The sequence below is a fragment of the Sebastes umbrosus genome, chromosome 2 (assembly GCF_015220745.1).
Source record: "Sebastes umbrosus isolate fSebUmb1 chromosome 2, fSebUmb1.pri, whole genome shotgun sequence".
NCBI lineage: Eukaryota > Metazoa > Chordata > Actinopteri > Perciformes > Sebastidae > Sebastes > Sebastes umbrosus.
Window position 1 is genome coordinate 31,975,400 of NC_051270.1, and position 17,706 is coordinate 31,993,105.

Genomic DNA, 17,706 nt, shown 5'->3' on the forward strand with positions numbered 1-17,706 from the left:
CTCTCACATTAACTTTCCCCCCCACCTCCATTGTTCTGCAGCCTCCAAAAAAATCACTTGTTATAATTATGACCCGCACACACAACGCCAAAGCCTCATTGATATGTATTCAGTAGATGTGGGGAAAGCGTGGGTGGCAGACAATAGCCTCGTCATTGTGTGTGTGCGTGGGGGGCAGTGTGTGTGTTTGCAATGTAATCATCAGGGACAGACCTTCAACGTTCCCCAAAACATCAACCCTGAGGACTCGGTCTCCCTTTTCAACACACACACACACACACACACACACACACACACACACACGCACACACGCACACACACACACACACACACACACACACACACACACACCGTCCTTTCTGTGGCAAATTGTTATTCATTTTTAACCTCCACTTCCTTGGAAGCTCCAAGGTGAATTTTACATCCTAGCAGCATTGACTTGTCCTCTGCCTTTTTTAACTCTATTTTTCTGTTTATCTCTCTTTCACACATACACACTCCCCCTCCCCCTCCTCCTCTCACACTGTAGGGCATGCTCAAAAAAACACAGTCATAAGGGAACAGACACTCATTATCACAGTCCTGTCATTGATGGCATGTGCCATTGTATCCACACACACACACAGACTCACTAATGTCTCCTTGTCTTACTCCTGTTCCCTTGTGCGAGGGTTGAGAGCAGCCCAACATATCAACCTGCCATGTCAATAGATTTAGATAATGTAAGTTAGGTCCAGCTATCTTTTTTTATTCCCTAATATAGGACAATTAATTAATTACTCTAAAAAGTTATTTATAAGGGTTAAGGTAGCTTATTACAGTTAGTTGAATAGTCTGAATTTATGTTAATATGCAGCACAATTATTTGCTTACCCACTGTTAATTAATTTCTCTTGCAGTTGGTGAATTCTATCGCCAAAACATACGTGGGAACTAACGCATACATGGCGGTGAGTGACCCCATAAATTCAGTCTCATGTTGAATAATTGTAAAGATGTACAGTAAGGGAAGATATGAGTTAAGGCCTTTGCACACCAAGTCTGTATTTTTCGTCAGAAATTGTTGCACGTTTAAAAATAAATACGACCTCAAGTTGTGTTAATCTCGTTGACACACTGACTCATTTTTGGAACAGCAGGTTTTCTGCCAGTGTATTACAAGCCCGGGGGCTCGCTGGGCCTAAATTGACTCCCCACCAGGCCTAAACATTGCGGAATTATGTCTTTTTAAGATGTTTTTTAAACTAAAATGTGTTGTACAAGTAGCAAACTCCTTTAAGGAATAACAGCGTAGGTTGTGTGCTTAGCGAGTGTCTGTGTTGGCGGTCGAGAGAGAGAGGGAGCGTGTGTGTGATGGCCTGACAGCGAGTATGAAGATAACATTATAACTGTGAGCGTAGCAGTGCAGTGTGTGTACGGTTTAGGCTGTGAGTGAAGAAATGCTACAACTCCTCAAGACACAAGCCAAGTTCCCGTTAGCCCCAAAGTTAGCCGCAACTTCAGCCAAACGTCATCATCCAAGGCGGCATGATAAACAATCATCTCCCAGCTCAAAGCACTTTACTATAAATGAATAAAAGAGAACAGATATGCAGAATTTATAGATAGATTGTGGCAGGTGATTGCAGAACAGCTTTGAATCTGGGATGGTCGCAAAACAAAGGATGCAGGAAAGATTAGACAGTAGTGATTGTGCTCTAGGCAGCTAAACGATAGCTTCTTGCTAATGTCATTCATTCATTAGCCCCGTTTGGCACCAGCGCTATCCATTGCACCCACGTAATTAATTCAGTTTTGTCTCGTATTGCGAATTTTCACAACGAAGAGAATAGTAAAAACGCATCGGACTCGGTGTGCAAGATTTCTGTGCGTACCGATTTTTTTCGGATGACAAATTTAAAAAGCTCATTTGAAAAATATGGACTTGGTGTGCAGAGACATTTAGCCTCCAACTTTGTCTTTACAGCTTTTGATGTTTGTTTTTGCTCCACAGCCAGAAAGGATATCAGGAGAACAGTACGGTATCCACGCAGATGTCTGGAGTGTGGGAATCTCTTTCATGGAGGTGCGACAATGTATAAATGGCTTCACACTATAGCTGGCATTTGTACACAGAGATGTGGGAATCTTATTAAGGGGACACTAAATTCTAGCAAAAGTGGTTCATTTATAGGGCTGGCCTTGACCACAAAAATTGATTGTTGATTTTATCTGTAAAACTGAGTTTCTCCACAAAGAATCTCACAAAAGCACCACTTTAAATCTTGTTTTTACCAGAGATGTGCTCATAGGTTTCTTGGTAATAAGTCATTCAGCATGAAAAAAGCATAAAAAACGACTAATCCACTAAAGAAATCTTAGTCGACTAAGACCGAAACAACTGATTAGTCAACTAATCAACTAAGAGGGGGGCCCTATTCATTTACATTTTTATGTAATTACACCGTTATATGTATTTAGCCTAAGATGCATCAGTATCTGAGTGCTTGACTGACACCCTTTGTTTTAAAATAACGTTTTAATTTCAGTATCACGTTCCCTGGTCTCTTGTCCTCCCACTGACACTATTGATTCTCCATCTGTTTCTGTCCACAGCTCTCCCTCTGCAGCATTACAAATGATTTGGGCTTCTGCCTCGCCTTTGTTTGTCAATAATGTTTAATATCATTACAATTATAACAATAATAGATGAGCTCAGAGGGAAGGAGCCATGTCAAAATTATTGACATGATCTCTGTGTGATAAAGATGGAGTTGAATAGCAGTGGACCCCGCTGGCCCTGTTCTCTTCATCTCTAGCTGTGGATGTGTGCATTAAGCTAAATGAAATGGCTTCCAGTCCCACTCAATTTGGATTGATCTTTAGCCTACTAGTTGGTCTATTTATGTTCAAGGAAAGACCGTGAGCGTTTTGACGTTTTAATAACGTAATGTTGCCAATAAGCCGCCCTTGACCAAGATGAAAAATGCCCACCCCAAGTGAATTGCCAAATGTCAGGGAGAGCTGTCACCCAACCCCCCCAGCAGCCAAAATAACGCACATTACATACAACCGTCCCACAATCCTGTCCTGCTTCTCTTTATCCCTCTATCTTGTTCTCTGCGGGTGGTAATCGTGGGGGGGTTATTAACTAATAGCTGATGTTGTTTGATGAGGAAGTGTTATCAGCAGGTGGGCACTAAGCTTACCTCAAAGACAGAAAGTCTCCAGTTCTGCACGCATCAGTGGCTTTAGCAGCATTTTCCTTCTGTGTCTTCAATTCCATGTCATTAAGACATCACTGGCAATGGAAAGGCATGTATACATTAATGCCATATATACTGTATATATATCTTAGGGCTGTCAAAGTTAATACAATAATAACGAGTTAAAGAAAATTTGTTTTTTAACGCCACTTATTTCTTTAATGCATTACCTTGCAATTTTTAGGTTGTAGCGGGCTCAGTTTTAAGGCTAGAGTGAAGATACTGACATCATATGAAACTAGAAAACCTGAGGAATCCATTGGTACATCTATGTCATACTAGCTTTTCGTGAAGGAGGCTAAATAACGCTCTAAACTTACACAAACATTTTGGACCTTTTCCAGTATGTTTTTATTATTTCAAATGTCTCAAGAAGAATCCAAGAATATCCTGTAGCTCTTATTATTTCTCTCTTCTTTACACAGTTGGCGCTTGGCATGTTCCCCTATCCACAGGTGAGTCATTCATTTATTTGTATTTTAGGCTAATTATTTTTAAATCCGTCTCCACCTAAAAATATCCAAATTTTTTAAAAGGTATTTGACTGTGAGGATTCATGTTGCAAGAAAATCACTATTAGTTTACAGTAGTAACAATGTTCCCTGTAGTTAAACTACTGTTTGTTTGTTTGTTTGTTTGTTTGTTTGTTTGTTTGTTTGTTTGGGGGGTATTTTGCTTTTTTTTTTAAGATCAGAATTTGTAACACATTTTGTATTATTCTTTTTTTTTTTTTTTTATTAGATTTTCAAAGAAGATTTAATAAGATGATTTAAAAGGCCCTGAATGAGACTAAGGGGTCTTTTGACCTCAAAATATAATTTTCTGTGATCTATATTCATTTCTAGATTAGTTGTTCAGTATTGATATACGACTTTAAATGTATAAATCTACTGTTTAGGTTCAGTTCCCCCCCCCCCCCCCCCTCCTCATTACACTAAGTTAAAATCCTGCTCAAATGTAATTGCCGACCTCCGTAGTGACTTCCCAATCCCATCAAGTCTTAATTAGCCCTTTAAGATGGGTTTATCTCACTAATCCCTAGCAGAGCACTCTAAACATGGTTACCTCAGGTTACCTCCTGGCCGCCTGCCTTCATGAAATGTGAAGGGACATGTTTTATCTAATGAAGAGTTTGTCCTTAAAATTACAGTTTGATTGTGTGAAAATTATGCTTATTTTTACAACAGAAATATTGTGGTTTTTAATTTCTATTTTAACATATGGACACTAGCTACAACTTTTCCTATTACTACTAGTACTTTTTCTACTCACTTTTTTGATTAACAAGGAAAATAAGTCTTGACAATGTTCTGCGTGTTGGCACATTTGATCATTATCTGTGTAATCATCCTGCGGGCTTAATGTATGCAACACTTGGACCGCTCCGTCAGTCAAATGAAACTTCATTGTGGTTGATTAAAGAAGCAGAGTGTGATGTAACCACCACTGCACTATCTGCCCGGGGATTGCCTAATTGACTGCTTCCTTTCACTATGCCAACTCTCCTTCCCGGGAAAGAGTAAAACAATTTACTAAACGTTGGAGTTGAAAATCATATGAGACTTAAAATCTCAGCATCTTTGCATTAAAATTAGGGCTGTCAAAGTTAACGCATTAATAGAGTATGGTCTAGACTTGCTCTATATGAAAAGCGTCTTGAGATAACTTATGATATGATTTGATGCTATATAAAAATAGATTGAACTAAATTTAATTTAATTAATAACGCGTTAACGTAAATTTGTTTTAACGCCACTAATTTCTTTAACGCATTGACGCAAATTGTGATTTTTAGGTTGTAGCAGGCTCAGTTTTAAAGCTAGAGTGAAGATACTGACATCATATGTAACTGGAAAACCCAAAGAATTCATTAGTACCAACCATGTCATACTAGCTTATCGCGAGGGAGGCTAAATAACGCTCCAAACTTGCCCTAAGTTTTGGTGAGGAAAAACTGGCATGTCCATTTTCGAAGGGCACCCTTAACCTCTGACCTCAAGATATGTGAATGTGAATGAAAATGGGTTCTATGTGTACCCACGAGCCTCCCCTTTACAGACATGCCCACTTTGTGATCATCACATGCCGTTTGGGGCAAGTCATAGTCAAGTCAGCACACTGACACACTGACAGCTGTTGTTGTCTGTTGGGCTGCAGTTTGCCATGTTATGATTAAAGCATATTTTTTATGCTAAATGCAGTACCTGTGAGGGTTTCTGCACAATATTTGTCATTGTTTTGTGTTGTTAATTGATATCCAATAATAAATACAGTACATACATTTGCATAAAGCAGCATATTTGCCCACTCCCATGCTGATAAGAGTATTAAATACTTGACAAATCTCCCTTTAAGGTACATTTTGAATAGTTAAAAAATGTGTGATTAATTTGCAATTAATCGTGATTAAATATTTTAATCGATTGACAGCCCTAATTAAAATTAACGGAAATTTCTTTTGGTCCATAAGTGTTTTGGGTGTTTGTGTCGGTTACCTCTGCTTGAAAATGTTATTTATTATGTGCTGAGAGAAACCCAAATGTGTTTTTTCAAGGATTAATTCAGCACGTAGCTGCGTACTTCCACAGTGAACAGCCGTCTGTGAGACAGATTACTGTCGTGATGCAGCTATTCACTTGTTTTCTGTGTTGATCATTAATTCTTGAGCCATGATGAAAAGCATATTCAAGCCTTTGTGCAAGGGAGCAAAGGTGTGTTTATACGGCACTTAAATTGTTTAGTGATGTAAATGTCACACAGTGATCAATCTGTGTGTCTACTTGTGTGGATTGTGCGTGTGACTACAGCCTCGGGCATGTCTGATTTTAGAGGGCTGTTCCTTCATTTAATGCTTCCATTATCATGTTAATTGTTGGTGTATTTTTGCAAATGAACGGCATTTTAATCTACCTTCATCGATAGAAACGGGGTAGACAAAATATTCGAAACACCCTCTCAGTTTATAGTTTAGGCTCTCCGCTGTCACGCAGCGTTCCTCCTCTCAGTGTTAATTTTCCCCTAACTCCATATGGTACTGCAGACAGTTCACCTGCAGGCTGTAGCAGAGCGGTGTGGCGAGAGCGCTCGGATCCAGCTCGTCAGGCGCAGCCAGCCAAAGTCCTCGGGCCTAAGCTGTCATTTTTGCAGACGCTGGCACAGCTGTCTGTGCAGAAACCCCTGCTACACTTCACAGAGAACATTTTAGTGCATACTGAGGGAGAGAAGTTGGAGATGCTGAGAGAGAGAGAGAGAATCAGAGTTTCCACTGTAGTGGAAGGTTGCGAGTTGTTAAAGTTGAATTTGGCTCTGAGGTGATCATGATTCGCACTTTTGCTAAGCCAATTTTAGCATCGTTTGGGGTCTTTTATTCAGCCTTACATTCTAAGGAAATGTGTGTGTTTTCCAGTTGCTTTTCATTTGTGGTTGGTTGATGCATTATCCCTCATTCATTCTTTTGTGTATGCACGCACAGTGGAATCATCACCTCACGTTCGTCATGATTAGAGATGGTCTCTTTAATTCCACTTCACCACATGTCGGGATTCATTTGCGTCCTTTGTCAGGAGTTAATGGAGTTTTTGCACGGCTCGCTCTGAAAGTCTTTGAAGACACCAGACCTGATGTGATGTGTATACAGCCGCCAGCGCTATTGCTTCTGATTGATTTGTTTGCTCCGTGGTTGTTTTTGTTTCTCTGTATTTTGTCATATTTTCTCAAATTTGAATGAATATTTGGATGAAATACCATGTCAGTTATTTGTGCGCATGTTTCAGGAGCTTCCATTACACATCACTGCATCCATCAAACAGCACAGACGCTTTCCCTGTCTTACTTTCTTTCTTCCTCTCAAATGGAAAGAAAATGGTATCGTAGTGCTCTGCACTGTGTCAGTAATTTTTCAGCACCCTATGCCAGTTCCAAACTCTTTTATACTTTGCTTGGTCACATGTCCCCTTTAAGAAATTAGTTAGTGTATTAGGCTTCCCTTATAGTATATAGATTACTTAACAAATGATGTGAAACAATATTGACCCTTCCTTCTCAATCTTAAGTATGTAAAGCCTCACTACATCTTTCACTATTTATTACCATGATAATTATAGTCACCCAAACACTTTGAATAATGCACAATGTCTGCATAACCTTGTATTTGGCTTCCTTATACAGCTGATTAACCCTCTGAGACCCACAATAGAGACGTTTTTGTCTTTTTTAGGGGGGTACAGGGAGTCTTTAAGGGGAGATAGCAGGTCAACAGTAGATGTCACATAGAAGTGGTGTACATCATCTAAAAGCTGGGAACATGAAGATTAATTTGAGATGCAGCTCAAAGTTTCTCTGGTCATATATCAGAAATAAACATGAAGATAAATTGTGAAAGTGTAGAAGGGCTTAGAACATTATGATAGAAGTATATGATGGCCATCCCCATGTTCTATTATGTCTCATAAATTGTTGAAGCAATTTTTGGGTTGATAACGTTTGTTACAAAGATTTGGTGCTAAATTTAACCATTTTTTACCACTCGAGAATTAATAAAAATGATCAAAAATCCCTCCAAAATACAACATTATATAATAATATTCAAACACACCATTTTAGTTAGTAATAGGCGAAAAAATAACATATTTACTGCATTCAAAAAACTGCATTGTTGGCATGTCTGTAAAGGGGAGAGTCGTGGGTACCCATAGAACCCATTTTCATTCACATATCTTGAGGTCAGAGGTCAAGGGACCCCTTTGAAAATGGCCATGCCAGTTTTTCCTTGCCAAAATTTTGCCTAACTTTGGAGCGTTCTTTAGCCTCCTTCCCATCAACCTGGTCCACAATCCCGCGGGTCTCAGTAGGTTAGTAATAGGTATTTTTTAAGGTGTAAAATGACTTTGCTATAACTTATTTTATTGCAAATCAAACCGATGATGCAAATCTAAATTTACCACTTAGTGAATGAAAGTTGAGCAGTATTGAAGCTTTTGGCTAAGAATGAAATATTTTCAGTGTGGAGGAAATCAGAGCATAATCTCAGAGTAGATCTCGGGCTAACAGAGTGACAGAGTTGTTGTTGACCTGACAGTAAAGAAAAGAACAGAGAAAACGACCTCTCACCTTTTCCCCTATTCTTATATTTATATCTCCATGTTGCCAGAGTGGACTGCACTTGCCCATAACCAAGACATGCATGTTAGTCTTTAGAAAGTCTTGTTAGAAACAGACGGTTTTGATCACAAAGGGAGCCTTTGGTAGGAGTTTTCTGAGTCCTTACCTTTGAAGAAATATCTTTTGAAATTCTTAAGGAGGGAACCAGCCATCTGATCTTTTAGAAGTGTTTATTGAGTTGCTCTTGAAAGGAACAGAAATCATTTGACATCTAAAAATGTTGACTTCTTATTATCGAGCCCGCTGTGATATTTTCAAATAACTGAAAAAGCTTGATGTGGCTCACAAATCGTAACAAAGCCACATGTAACAGAGACACAAGAAGCTGATGTTCTACACAACTACAGTCGTTATTTAGTGATACACACACAGTTATATACAGTACACTCCTACACAGTCCTGTCGGATGTGGATCCCTTCCCACCTTCTGCAGCAAACACAACATCCTTGCTTGTCAAACATCAATTTGCTTGTTCTTCTTAGATCCGGTTTCAGAAGGAAATGTGAAGAAATGCATTATTGGAAAGTCTTTTTAAGTATAAATGTCATATTAAACAATGTTCCCCTCAGGATGAACATGCAGATAATGATATGTCTAACAGATAATCAACCCACAGTGATGAGAGACCGTTAAGAGGGAGGGATAGGGAGGTATTGTAAAAGCTCTCCTTTTGATATGTGGTCAAGCTACCTAGTACAAGAAGAATAAATGCTCAATTATGCTTGAATAAGTTAGTCTCCCACTATCCAATTTCAACCCCTGGAGCAGCACGCAATTTTGTCCTAGTAATTATTTCTGAACAAATTAGTTTTCCATAGTTGCCTTTAATGTGTCTGAATCAGGCAAAACTGGATATAGAGGCAGTTTAGGAGTCTCTTGGTATTTGCAGAGTGTGAAAACCTGTATTTAATTGAGTGAATCAATAAGTGCTCTAATGCACTGTCAAAAGAGCCGGAGAAATGAGCAATTTATTTACCAAACATTCTTAGACATTTAGCTGAGCCTAGGTTTCAGGCCTTAGGCTATATCATTTAGTCTATATGATGAAGTTATAAATTTGGGTTTTTGGAGATTAAAACGGATTGTGCTGTTGAAATGAACCCTGGGGGGGGTTTAAGTACGAAAACTAAATGCTTTCTATAGTTTCACTGCATTGTCACTTCGGCCAGACACCCCAGGCACAAATATTGTTTTTCATGCACTGGTCAATTTTGAGATTTTGGCTATTTTGCTTCCATAACATGTCATCTTTCAGACTAGTGGAAAGAAAACATCCAAAATACACATTTAAGTGTTTATTTTACTACTTTGTCTATTTGCGTCTGCAGATTTATCTTATATTCACTAAAAGTTAACATTAGATAATGCCTCATTTGCATATTTAAACATACAATTTCAGAAAACTTGTAATGCAAAAAATAATTGTCTTAATTTAAGTAATCAACTTGAGAAATTCCATGGTGATATCTATTAGTTTTTTTTTACTCTATTCACCTGTAGTGTTTTGCAAAATGTATGGAATTTTACAATACATTTTATAGGTTTTTCTCAGACTCTGAGCCAGAAATCTCCACTTCAGTAGCACTCGTACACCAAACTTTCCAGTTTCATTCCTATCTATATTCTGAAGGTTTTTACCCAGGGGTTTTTTTCATATACCATTCATAGCCAGATTTATATAACATTGTATTCCTAAAAACATGGCAAAATTGGATTTTTTTATGGCTGTTGACAATATTTTCTGATTTATGGAGTGATAAAAAGAGATATCTAAAATTCCCTCTGTAAAAACCTTTGAGTTTAATATGTCAACAAAGTGAAACAAGAATTTTGAACCTGACTTTATCCAATGTTCAGATTTCCATTCTGGAAATGTATGCAAATTAGCACATATTTAATAAGATAATGCATCAGTTGCATATTTAAACATACAATTTCAGAAAACTTGTAATACAAAAAAAATGCTTTTAATGTAAGTAATCAACTGGGGAAGTTTCATAGTGGTATCTATTAGTTAAAACAATTTACCCTATTCACCAGGGGTGGCTATGTTTGGATCTTCCAAATTAAAAATTCCTATTCAAGCTCATAATATTTCCTTTCATAGGTTTTGATTGTGATCTTAGAAAGTATATTTAGTAAGTCAAATAAGTATGGAATATCTTAGATGTCTGTTTCTATATGTTGTTTGCCTCAAGACTAGTTATTTGGAGGGGTTTTTTTCTGCACCTTCAGAGATCCTCTTAATCCCTTTTTTCCCTGTAACCTTATTGTCATTAAGTATGTAGGTAGCTCACCATGTCGTAGTCTGTTTATTGTCAGTGTTGCACCTGTGAAATCGACACAATGAGCATGCTCATTACAAAGCTTGCTCATAGTGTTTCTAACAGTTATCCCAGCACATCTAGATAACCTGGAGGGTATGAATAAAGTACTACTCTGAAAATTAGCATTAGTGGATCTCTTACCCCCATTCTCCACAAATGAGAACAAGGCCATTAACATTTGTGTGTTTTCATTATGTAAATGGTGTTAGCGCATACTCACAAATTGCCAACAGGAAAGCAATAATTTTCTCCTAGTGATCATAATGTGTCCAAGTGCATCGTCTTGATTATGACACGCTAATTACATATTGCCTCGTCCCCTCTTCTCTGTCTTGCCCTACAGATTCAGAAAAACCAAGGATCTTTAATGGTAAGTTTTATTGCACTAGAATAGGGAGAAAGAAGAAAATAGAGGTCTCCCACACTATAGTCTGTTACTCTTGGTTGGCTCTCTCATTTGAAAAAACACTCAAATTGCATTTTTACAGTGAAATATTAGATCATGCTTAAACTGCTGGTATTACATTAGGTGCCATTATGGAATAATAAAAACATGCAGGAGCTGAAGGATTGCTTTGCCTGAGCTCGCTGCGTTTGATTAATCTAAGTAGATACTTTTTTTTTATCACACTATTGATTTTCCCTATTGCCAAGAAATTCCATGTAGGCTGACGTTGTTGTTTTTTTTTTCATCTCGCTGTGTCTCTCCTCTTCCAGCCTCTCCAGTTACTGCAATGCATCGTTGATGAGGTGAGTCGTCGTCTTATGTGCTTTTGCATCTAAAGTCAGTCCTAATGGCCCGGAAAGCTTATATTTTGTTTCCTAATGAAGCAAACCACTCAGGCGGCTTTGCTCCCCATTCACTCAACCCTTCACCCTATGCAACTGCCTCAGGCAACACACATATGCACACGCACATTACTGTAGAGGTTGGACCTGTCATGAGTGACACACACACACACACAAAACACACACGTACAGCATCACAGCTCTGAATTCTGTGTACTACGGAGCCAATACCAAAGCATTTGTTTAAGCAGGACTATTGTTATGACTGCACTGGGTGTTTGTTTCTATATAAAAAGGCCTAACACAAATTTAAAGAGACTGATAATGACACATGAACACTGAAGACCGCAATGAATACTTAGCCATCTAATAAGTAACATCTTTTTTTAAATCCACAATATACACACAACATATAAACTAGTGGTGCAATGGTCATCAAGCCCACTGCTCGGTTTGTATTGTGGTCTTTGGGTTTGGTTTGTTTTGCACATAGAGTGCTCCAGGGATGATGTATTTTTGTAGGCCAACAGGAAGTTAGCATCGCCCTGGTTCCCTCGACAAAAGGACAATGGGATTTTTCCATTGGGTTTTGGATTATTGCAGAAAATAAGCTCTGTGGCAAACAAACGTATATAATACCAACACGTTTTGTTCAACAAGATAATCTCCACAAATGCACATCACTTTTATGATTTTTGAAGCGTGTATGCAATCGCCATCAGTAGAAAGCTAACGTTAGGCTATAAATTAACTACACCGCGGTCGCATGAGCACGAGTATACACAACAAGGCTGTAAAAGTCTCATTTAGCCACTTCTTAGCAACCACGTTTTTTAAGACACATAAAGGCTTCAATATTCACAAGAGGGATATTTATTGATGTATTTTATGTCGTAGAACAAAACGTTAAAATCTCTTAAGTTTGTGTTAAGACCTTATTTCAGGCATCTAACCAAAAGCCCATTCAAAACACCCATTGACTTCCAGACAAGGGAACCGGAAGTGCTAAAATGCTAACTCCCGGGTTTTAGGACTCATTCCTCTATTCTCTCTATTAAGGAGAAGAAAAGCATAACCATTTCTAATGTGTTTGAACACCCAAATATTTAAATAGATAGACTGATTGATAGTAATGAACGATATTTCTATATTATATGAAGCCATAACACTGATTTTACACATGAAATGAGACGGACTACTTAATGGTCAAGTAGGCCTACGTTCAGATATTCGCCTCTTCTATGTCTCTGGCACCTCGTCAAATTAGCAGGCCTGTATTTAATAGTGGTGCAACAGTTCAACGAGCTCACGGTTTGGTTTATGCAGTCATTGAATGGTTTCGCTTTTTACGGTTCGGATTTGCATTCCTAAAATAAACATACATGTGTATAAAAGCAACAGTCAGACTGTACAAAAACAAAAAAGTGAATATGCAAAAAAACTAAGATGGACAAACAGACAGCAACAGACAAAAAAAGTTGACATACAACATATCTATCAACTCTTTAAAAACAGATGGCCCTTTTGTTGTTTGAATTTTAACCCTCCATCTTTCATTCAATCTCTTCCACTTTTCAACGATGTCACAGTTCCAAGCTTGTAATTGATTTTAACACTGGCTATAACCCAAACTTAGACAAATCTCATTATATAAAAATAGAGTAGTGGCACATTACAGAATATGATGAAAGTGATGTCTGCTGTATTTATGACTTTTTATCACAAGTTTGACTGACCTGATAATGAAGTGATCTCATGTCACCTCTCTTTTTCCTCACACACACAGTTTTTGATTTCTTGATGTATGGACATGCAAATGTATTATGTCTGTAAGCTCACACTGCTTATTCTTTCATCAGAAGCAGTAATCACAACCTTTCCCTCCTCTCTCTTTTTTTTTAACTTTTTTGCTGACAATGCCACAACACCTCTGTAGCCTAAACCAGCCCCCCAAACCTCACCACCAGCTATATCACACATTGAACCTACAATGTCACTTGTCCTTAACTGCCTATAGATTTGGCCTTAATTAATAATTAAATGCTTTTGGTTGTAATGGATTGACCCGGGCTGAACTGTTCATTAGTCAGCGAGACAGAGGCATCACTCAAAACTATTTTTCCTGTGCCTTGTCCTGTTCCTCCCCTTGAGGCGAGAGAACGTTTATGTTGTCCCCAGCGAGCCAGCACTGCCTTACTGTCCCAGCTAATGCAGTGCTTTGGAGGAAGAGACAAGAGGATAAGCACTCTTTAGAAAGATGAAGTCGCTCGGAGAGAATATAAAGGTTGAGGACTGCACTAGAGTGAGGACGTATATACAGTTCAATGTGCAGTACAATAACCAGAGAAGTGCTCTATCTTAAGGACTTTTCAGACGAGGCGCGACACTCCACCTGCATACTCGATTGTATCTGCAGGGTCTGACTGCTCTCCTCATGTGAATGGACAGGCAGCCAAGCTCTCCAAGAGGATACGCCAGGTGCTATGCGTGGCAACCATGCAAATGGCTTCTGTGCACTAGCATCCCCGCCGATATAACGGCTGTGTGGCGTATCATAAATCCATAATCACAGCTCGATTTGTTGACACATGTGGCAATCTTAGGCTTTGATTCCAACCACAGACTGTTATTGTTGATAGCCAAGGTTAGCTAAATTAGCATTGTTGCTAAAACAACTAGCCTATGTAACACTACTTGATACATCCAGTCTTGTGCCAATGCTCTGTCATGCGAAATCCCTCCTGTTTATGTCCCGAAAACAGTTATATATTTCAGGGAACTCCCAAACGGCAAGGATCAGTCTCTTGTTCATTAATTTACACCGCACATCGCGCCGCATGCAAAATAATTCTAGACAATTCAACTCTGCTAGGAGACGAGCGTGTGCGTGAGACGAGCATGACCGCGACAGTTTCAGAGGATTGCGTTCCGCCTATCAGATCACCTGCTCCTCCCTACCTGCCCCTCGCCTCTCATTGCAAATTAATTACGAGCCAGGTCACTCACTCCCTGTGTGAAAAGCCCTTGAGTATTCCCAGTTTGTTGCCTGTTCAGGACCTCATTAAAATAACAAAGAATATTTTTCTTACAACTGATGCTGGAGATTGTTTGATTTTCATTCTTCTTGATCTCAGCATTCGACACAGTAGATTGTTCTATTCTATTGGGTCGACTTGAAAAGTGGGTTGGCATCAGGGGCACTGCACTGGTTCAAACCTTATTTATTACCAAAACTTATTCTTTAGTGGTCGGTGATGCCTCATTTTCTGTGGCCAGTCTGACCTTTGGCGTTCCCCAAGGTTCCATCCTTGGTCCCCTGTTGTTCTGTGGTGCCACTGGGAAATAATGCACCTGATTTGACTGTTATCAGGCCATTAAATGTACGTTATCGCTCACTATATTTACTACGCCTACTACGTTGTAAAAGTGAAAGCAAAACTTAAAATCAATACATTCTAACACATTGTCAAACTGCATAATCATACACAATAACAAAATTCAGTACCATCGTTATGCAGATGACACTCAAATTTATGTCCCATTAAAAAACAATGAAAAGACCATTTTCATCAGCTATTATCTTCATTATTGTCTGTCATAAATAAAGTGCTGGATGTCCCCAAACATTCTCCAGCTAAATAAAAACAAATCTGAAATCATTCTTTGTGGTTCTCCAAAGTCTATCCCAATTTTGGCTCCCTGTATACAAATGGTGAACCTTTAGCCAGAAACCCAGGTGTAATATTTGACTGTGACCTTTAATTTGGAAAAACAAGTTACAAAAGTAGTTCAATCGTGTTTTTATCAACTGGGGAGCATCTCAAAAATCACAAATCATCATACTGAATACCTTTAAAGCACTTCAGTTATATTGCTGAGTTGCTGCTCCCCTAAGAGCTAGAGCGTAGCCTCATATTGTCAAGCACGGCTCTGCTGGCTGTTCATAAGTCCCGGCTAAAGACTAAAGGTTCTGAAAAGTGCTGTATAAATAAAGTTTATTATTTTTAATTTAATGCTAAGGTATTTTTAATTGAGCTAGACACACCTGACTTCAACCTCATGACAGGTGTGATAAATTATACTTGACTCACTGACATTTAGTAAGTATTGCCCATTAGTACATACTGTAGATGCGATCCAAATACTTTTTTTCTGTGGTCGTGATGCTTTGATATTGTTCACTGGGGATTTAAAAGTTGCTTTAATGGCTGAATGAGTAATAGGTTCCTGTGAGTGGATCATTAATATTATTGTAGCTAGAGGTATGTGTGTGGTGGGGGGTGGAGTGTAACAGTCTGCCTCTCTTTTTTCTTTCTTTTTCTATCAAAGACACAGTCAGGCATGGCTAAGAAAGGCGAAAATAAAGATTTGAGTCTCACGAGGCTCAAAATAAAGACCAAATAAATAAGGAGATGAAAATTAAGTTTAACAAGTAGAAGGTAGACACATCAAAAGATACACAGAGGACTGTAATTTTCACCTGAGTTAATTTTAAATATAAAGGCGGCTACACAGTAGGTCAAAGATTCTGAAACAAATTTTTATGTGGCAAGGAGAGTGGCCTTGAAAATAATGACATCAGCATAGATGAAATGTAACAGAGAGTAAGTCACAGCTAACCAGATAGATGGACATTTTCAAGGTAGTTCACCTCAAGTTACAAAAAAAACAAACACATTTTTTCACTAAGCTAGTGGTGTCTAGCCATGCAAAGTTGGTCAAATGGAATTTTGTTAAAAATTGCACAAGTCAAAAGCAATATCTCTTTCTAGAAACAGTGTCGCAGTTTATCTGGAAATCCACAGAACAAGCTGTCCACAGTTTCCATAGTGGCCTTTTTCTTTGATACAAAGTAGTTGGAATTAAAACAATTGTATGCATGCCACTTGGATGGAGTCACAAGTGAAAAAAGTTACATTGTGGGCTTAACAAAAGATGTACATATTGTAAGACCAGATACAAACTACATTGACCTTTCCTTCCTAAAGAATGGTCTAATACCCCCCCCCCCCAGTTCAAGTAAGACGTAAGTTATATTGAGGCCAAAGACTGGTACCTCATGTAGGGATGTCACATTGAGGAAATTAATCTTGTGACAACACCGGTGTTCCTGATTACACCGGACATTTTACAAGAACAGATGACGCCCAATATACTGTATGTAGAGCGCTTATTTTGATCTTTAACTTTGGATGGCTCTGTGTCTGGCCCATCCGGTCCAGCACTCGCTGACAGAGATTGCCTTATTGACGTTATGGTTCCCTTATATCACTGGGTTTAAATCCGAAATATTTCCAAATAGGCGCTTTTGCTTTTCGCTTTGAGACCAAATCCTCTACAGTCGTCTTCTTTGTCAATTCTCTGTCTGTCTGTCTGTCTGTCTGTCTGTCTGTCTGTCTGACTGTCTGTCTGTCCGTCAGTCTGTCACAGCTACTCCGCGCTGAGACTCCGTACGGAGCAGACACTTTCACTTTGTAGCGTCTGCCGTCCGACTATGTATTGATAACACAGCGCTGATTTGCAAAAATGAACTAAATGGGTTTATTTCTATAAAAAAGAAAGCAACGTTGGAGGTGGTGGGCAAGTAATGCAATCGATGTTTGCCTGTGTAACACCGCTAACACAGACTACCGCGGCAAGCCTAACCTCATGTATGTTCAATTTCAGTTAATTTCACTATTCTCCATTGAAGTGCATGCATTTTACACCATTTAGTTGGTATTAGTGTATGGCACAGAAACATGCTCCTAGTGTCTTGAAGGAGAAGTTCTCTGTAGTTGTTCCCACCATCTGTCCGCTGTCCACCCTCATTAAGGTGCCTCTCTGCTCTATTTGTTGAATAGCAAGTGGCTCCACTAATAAAGAACTCCCACTTTATTTTCAAGCCTGTAATTACTGATCTAATTTTGCCTAATAATTGCTCCATGGCAATGACATGTATATTTACTTGTACCCTTGTACCCTCGTAGTGTGTGTTCTGTCTCATAGTGGAGCGCATTGACAACCAGAGGAATAATTCACGCAGACTAGCCACTTTCATCAGCCTGCTTGTCTTTTGTGCCGTCGCCTGCTGCCACATCAAAGCTGCAGCGGTGTTGCTCTCAGCTGGAGACGTGAATACATGCATAAATGTGTGTGTTTGTGTTTGTGCCTGCAAAAAGGTGCATGTGCATGCAAATATGTG

General features: G+C 38.9%; 1 protein-coding gene across 3 annotated transcripts in view; it reads left to right on the forward strand.

Moving 5' to 3' along the window:
- Positions 1-17,706, forward strand: part of map2k5 (mitogen-activated protein kinase kinase 5) — a 75,812-nt gene that overhangs the window by 31,112 nt on the left and 26,994 nt on the right. For 2 of the 3 annotated variants that reach the window (XR_005209854.1, XM_037791969.1), the window contains exons 15-19: positions 900-950; positions 1,994-2,065; positions 3,671-3,700; positions 11,077-11,103; positions 11,451-11,483. Coding sequence is in view for 2 of the 3 variants with exons in the window: in XM_037791969.1 (XP_037647897.1) it covers positions 900-950; positions 1,994-2,065; positions 3,671-3,700; positions 11,077-11,103; positions 11,451-11,483 (213 nt within the window). In the remaining variant the exon portion in view is untranslated. Of the gene's footprint in view, positions 1-899; positions 951-1,993; positions 2,066-3,670; positions 3,701-8,975; positions 9,429-11,076; positions 11,104-11,450; positions 11,484-17,706 lie in introns of those variants that run through there. The other variant, XM_037791977.1, reaches the window with a different exon arrangement.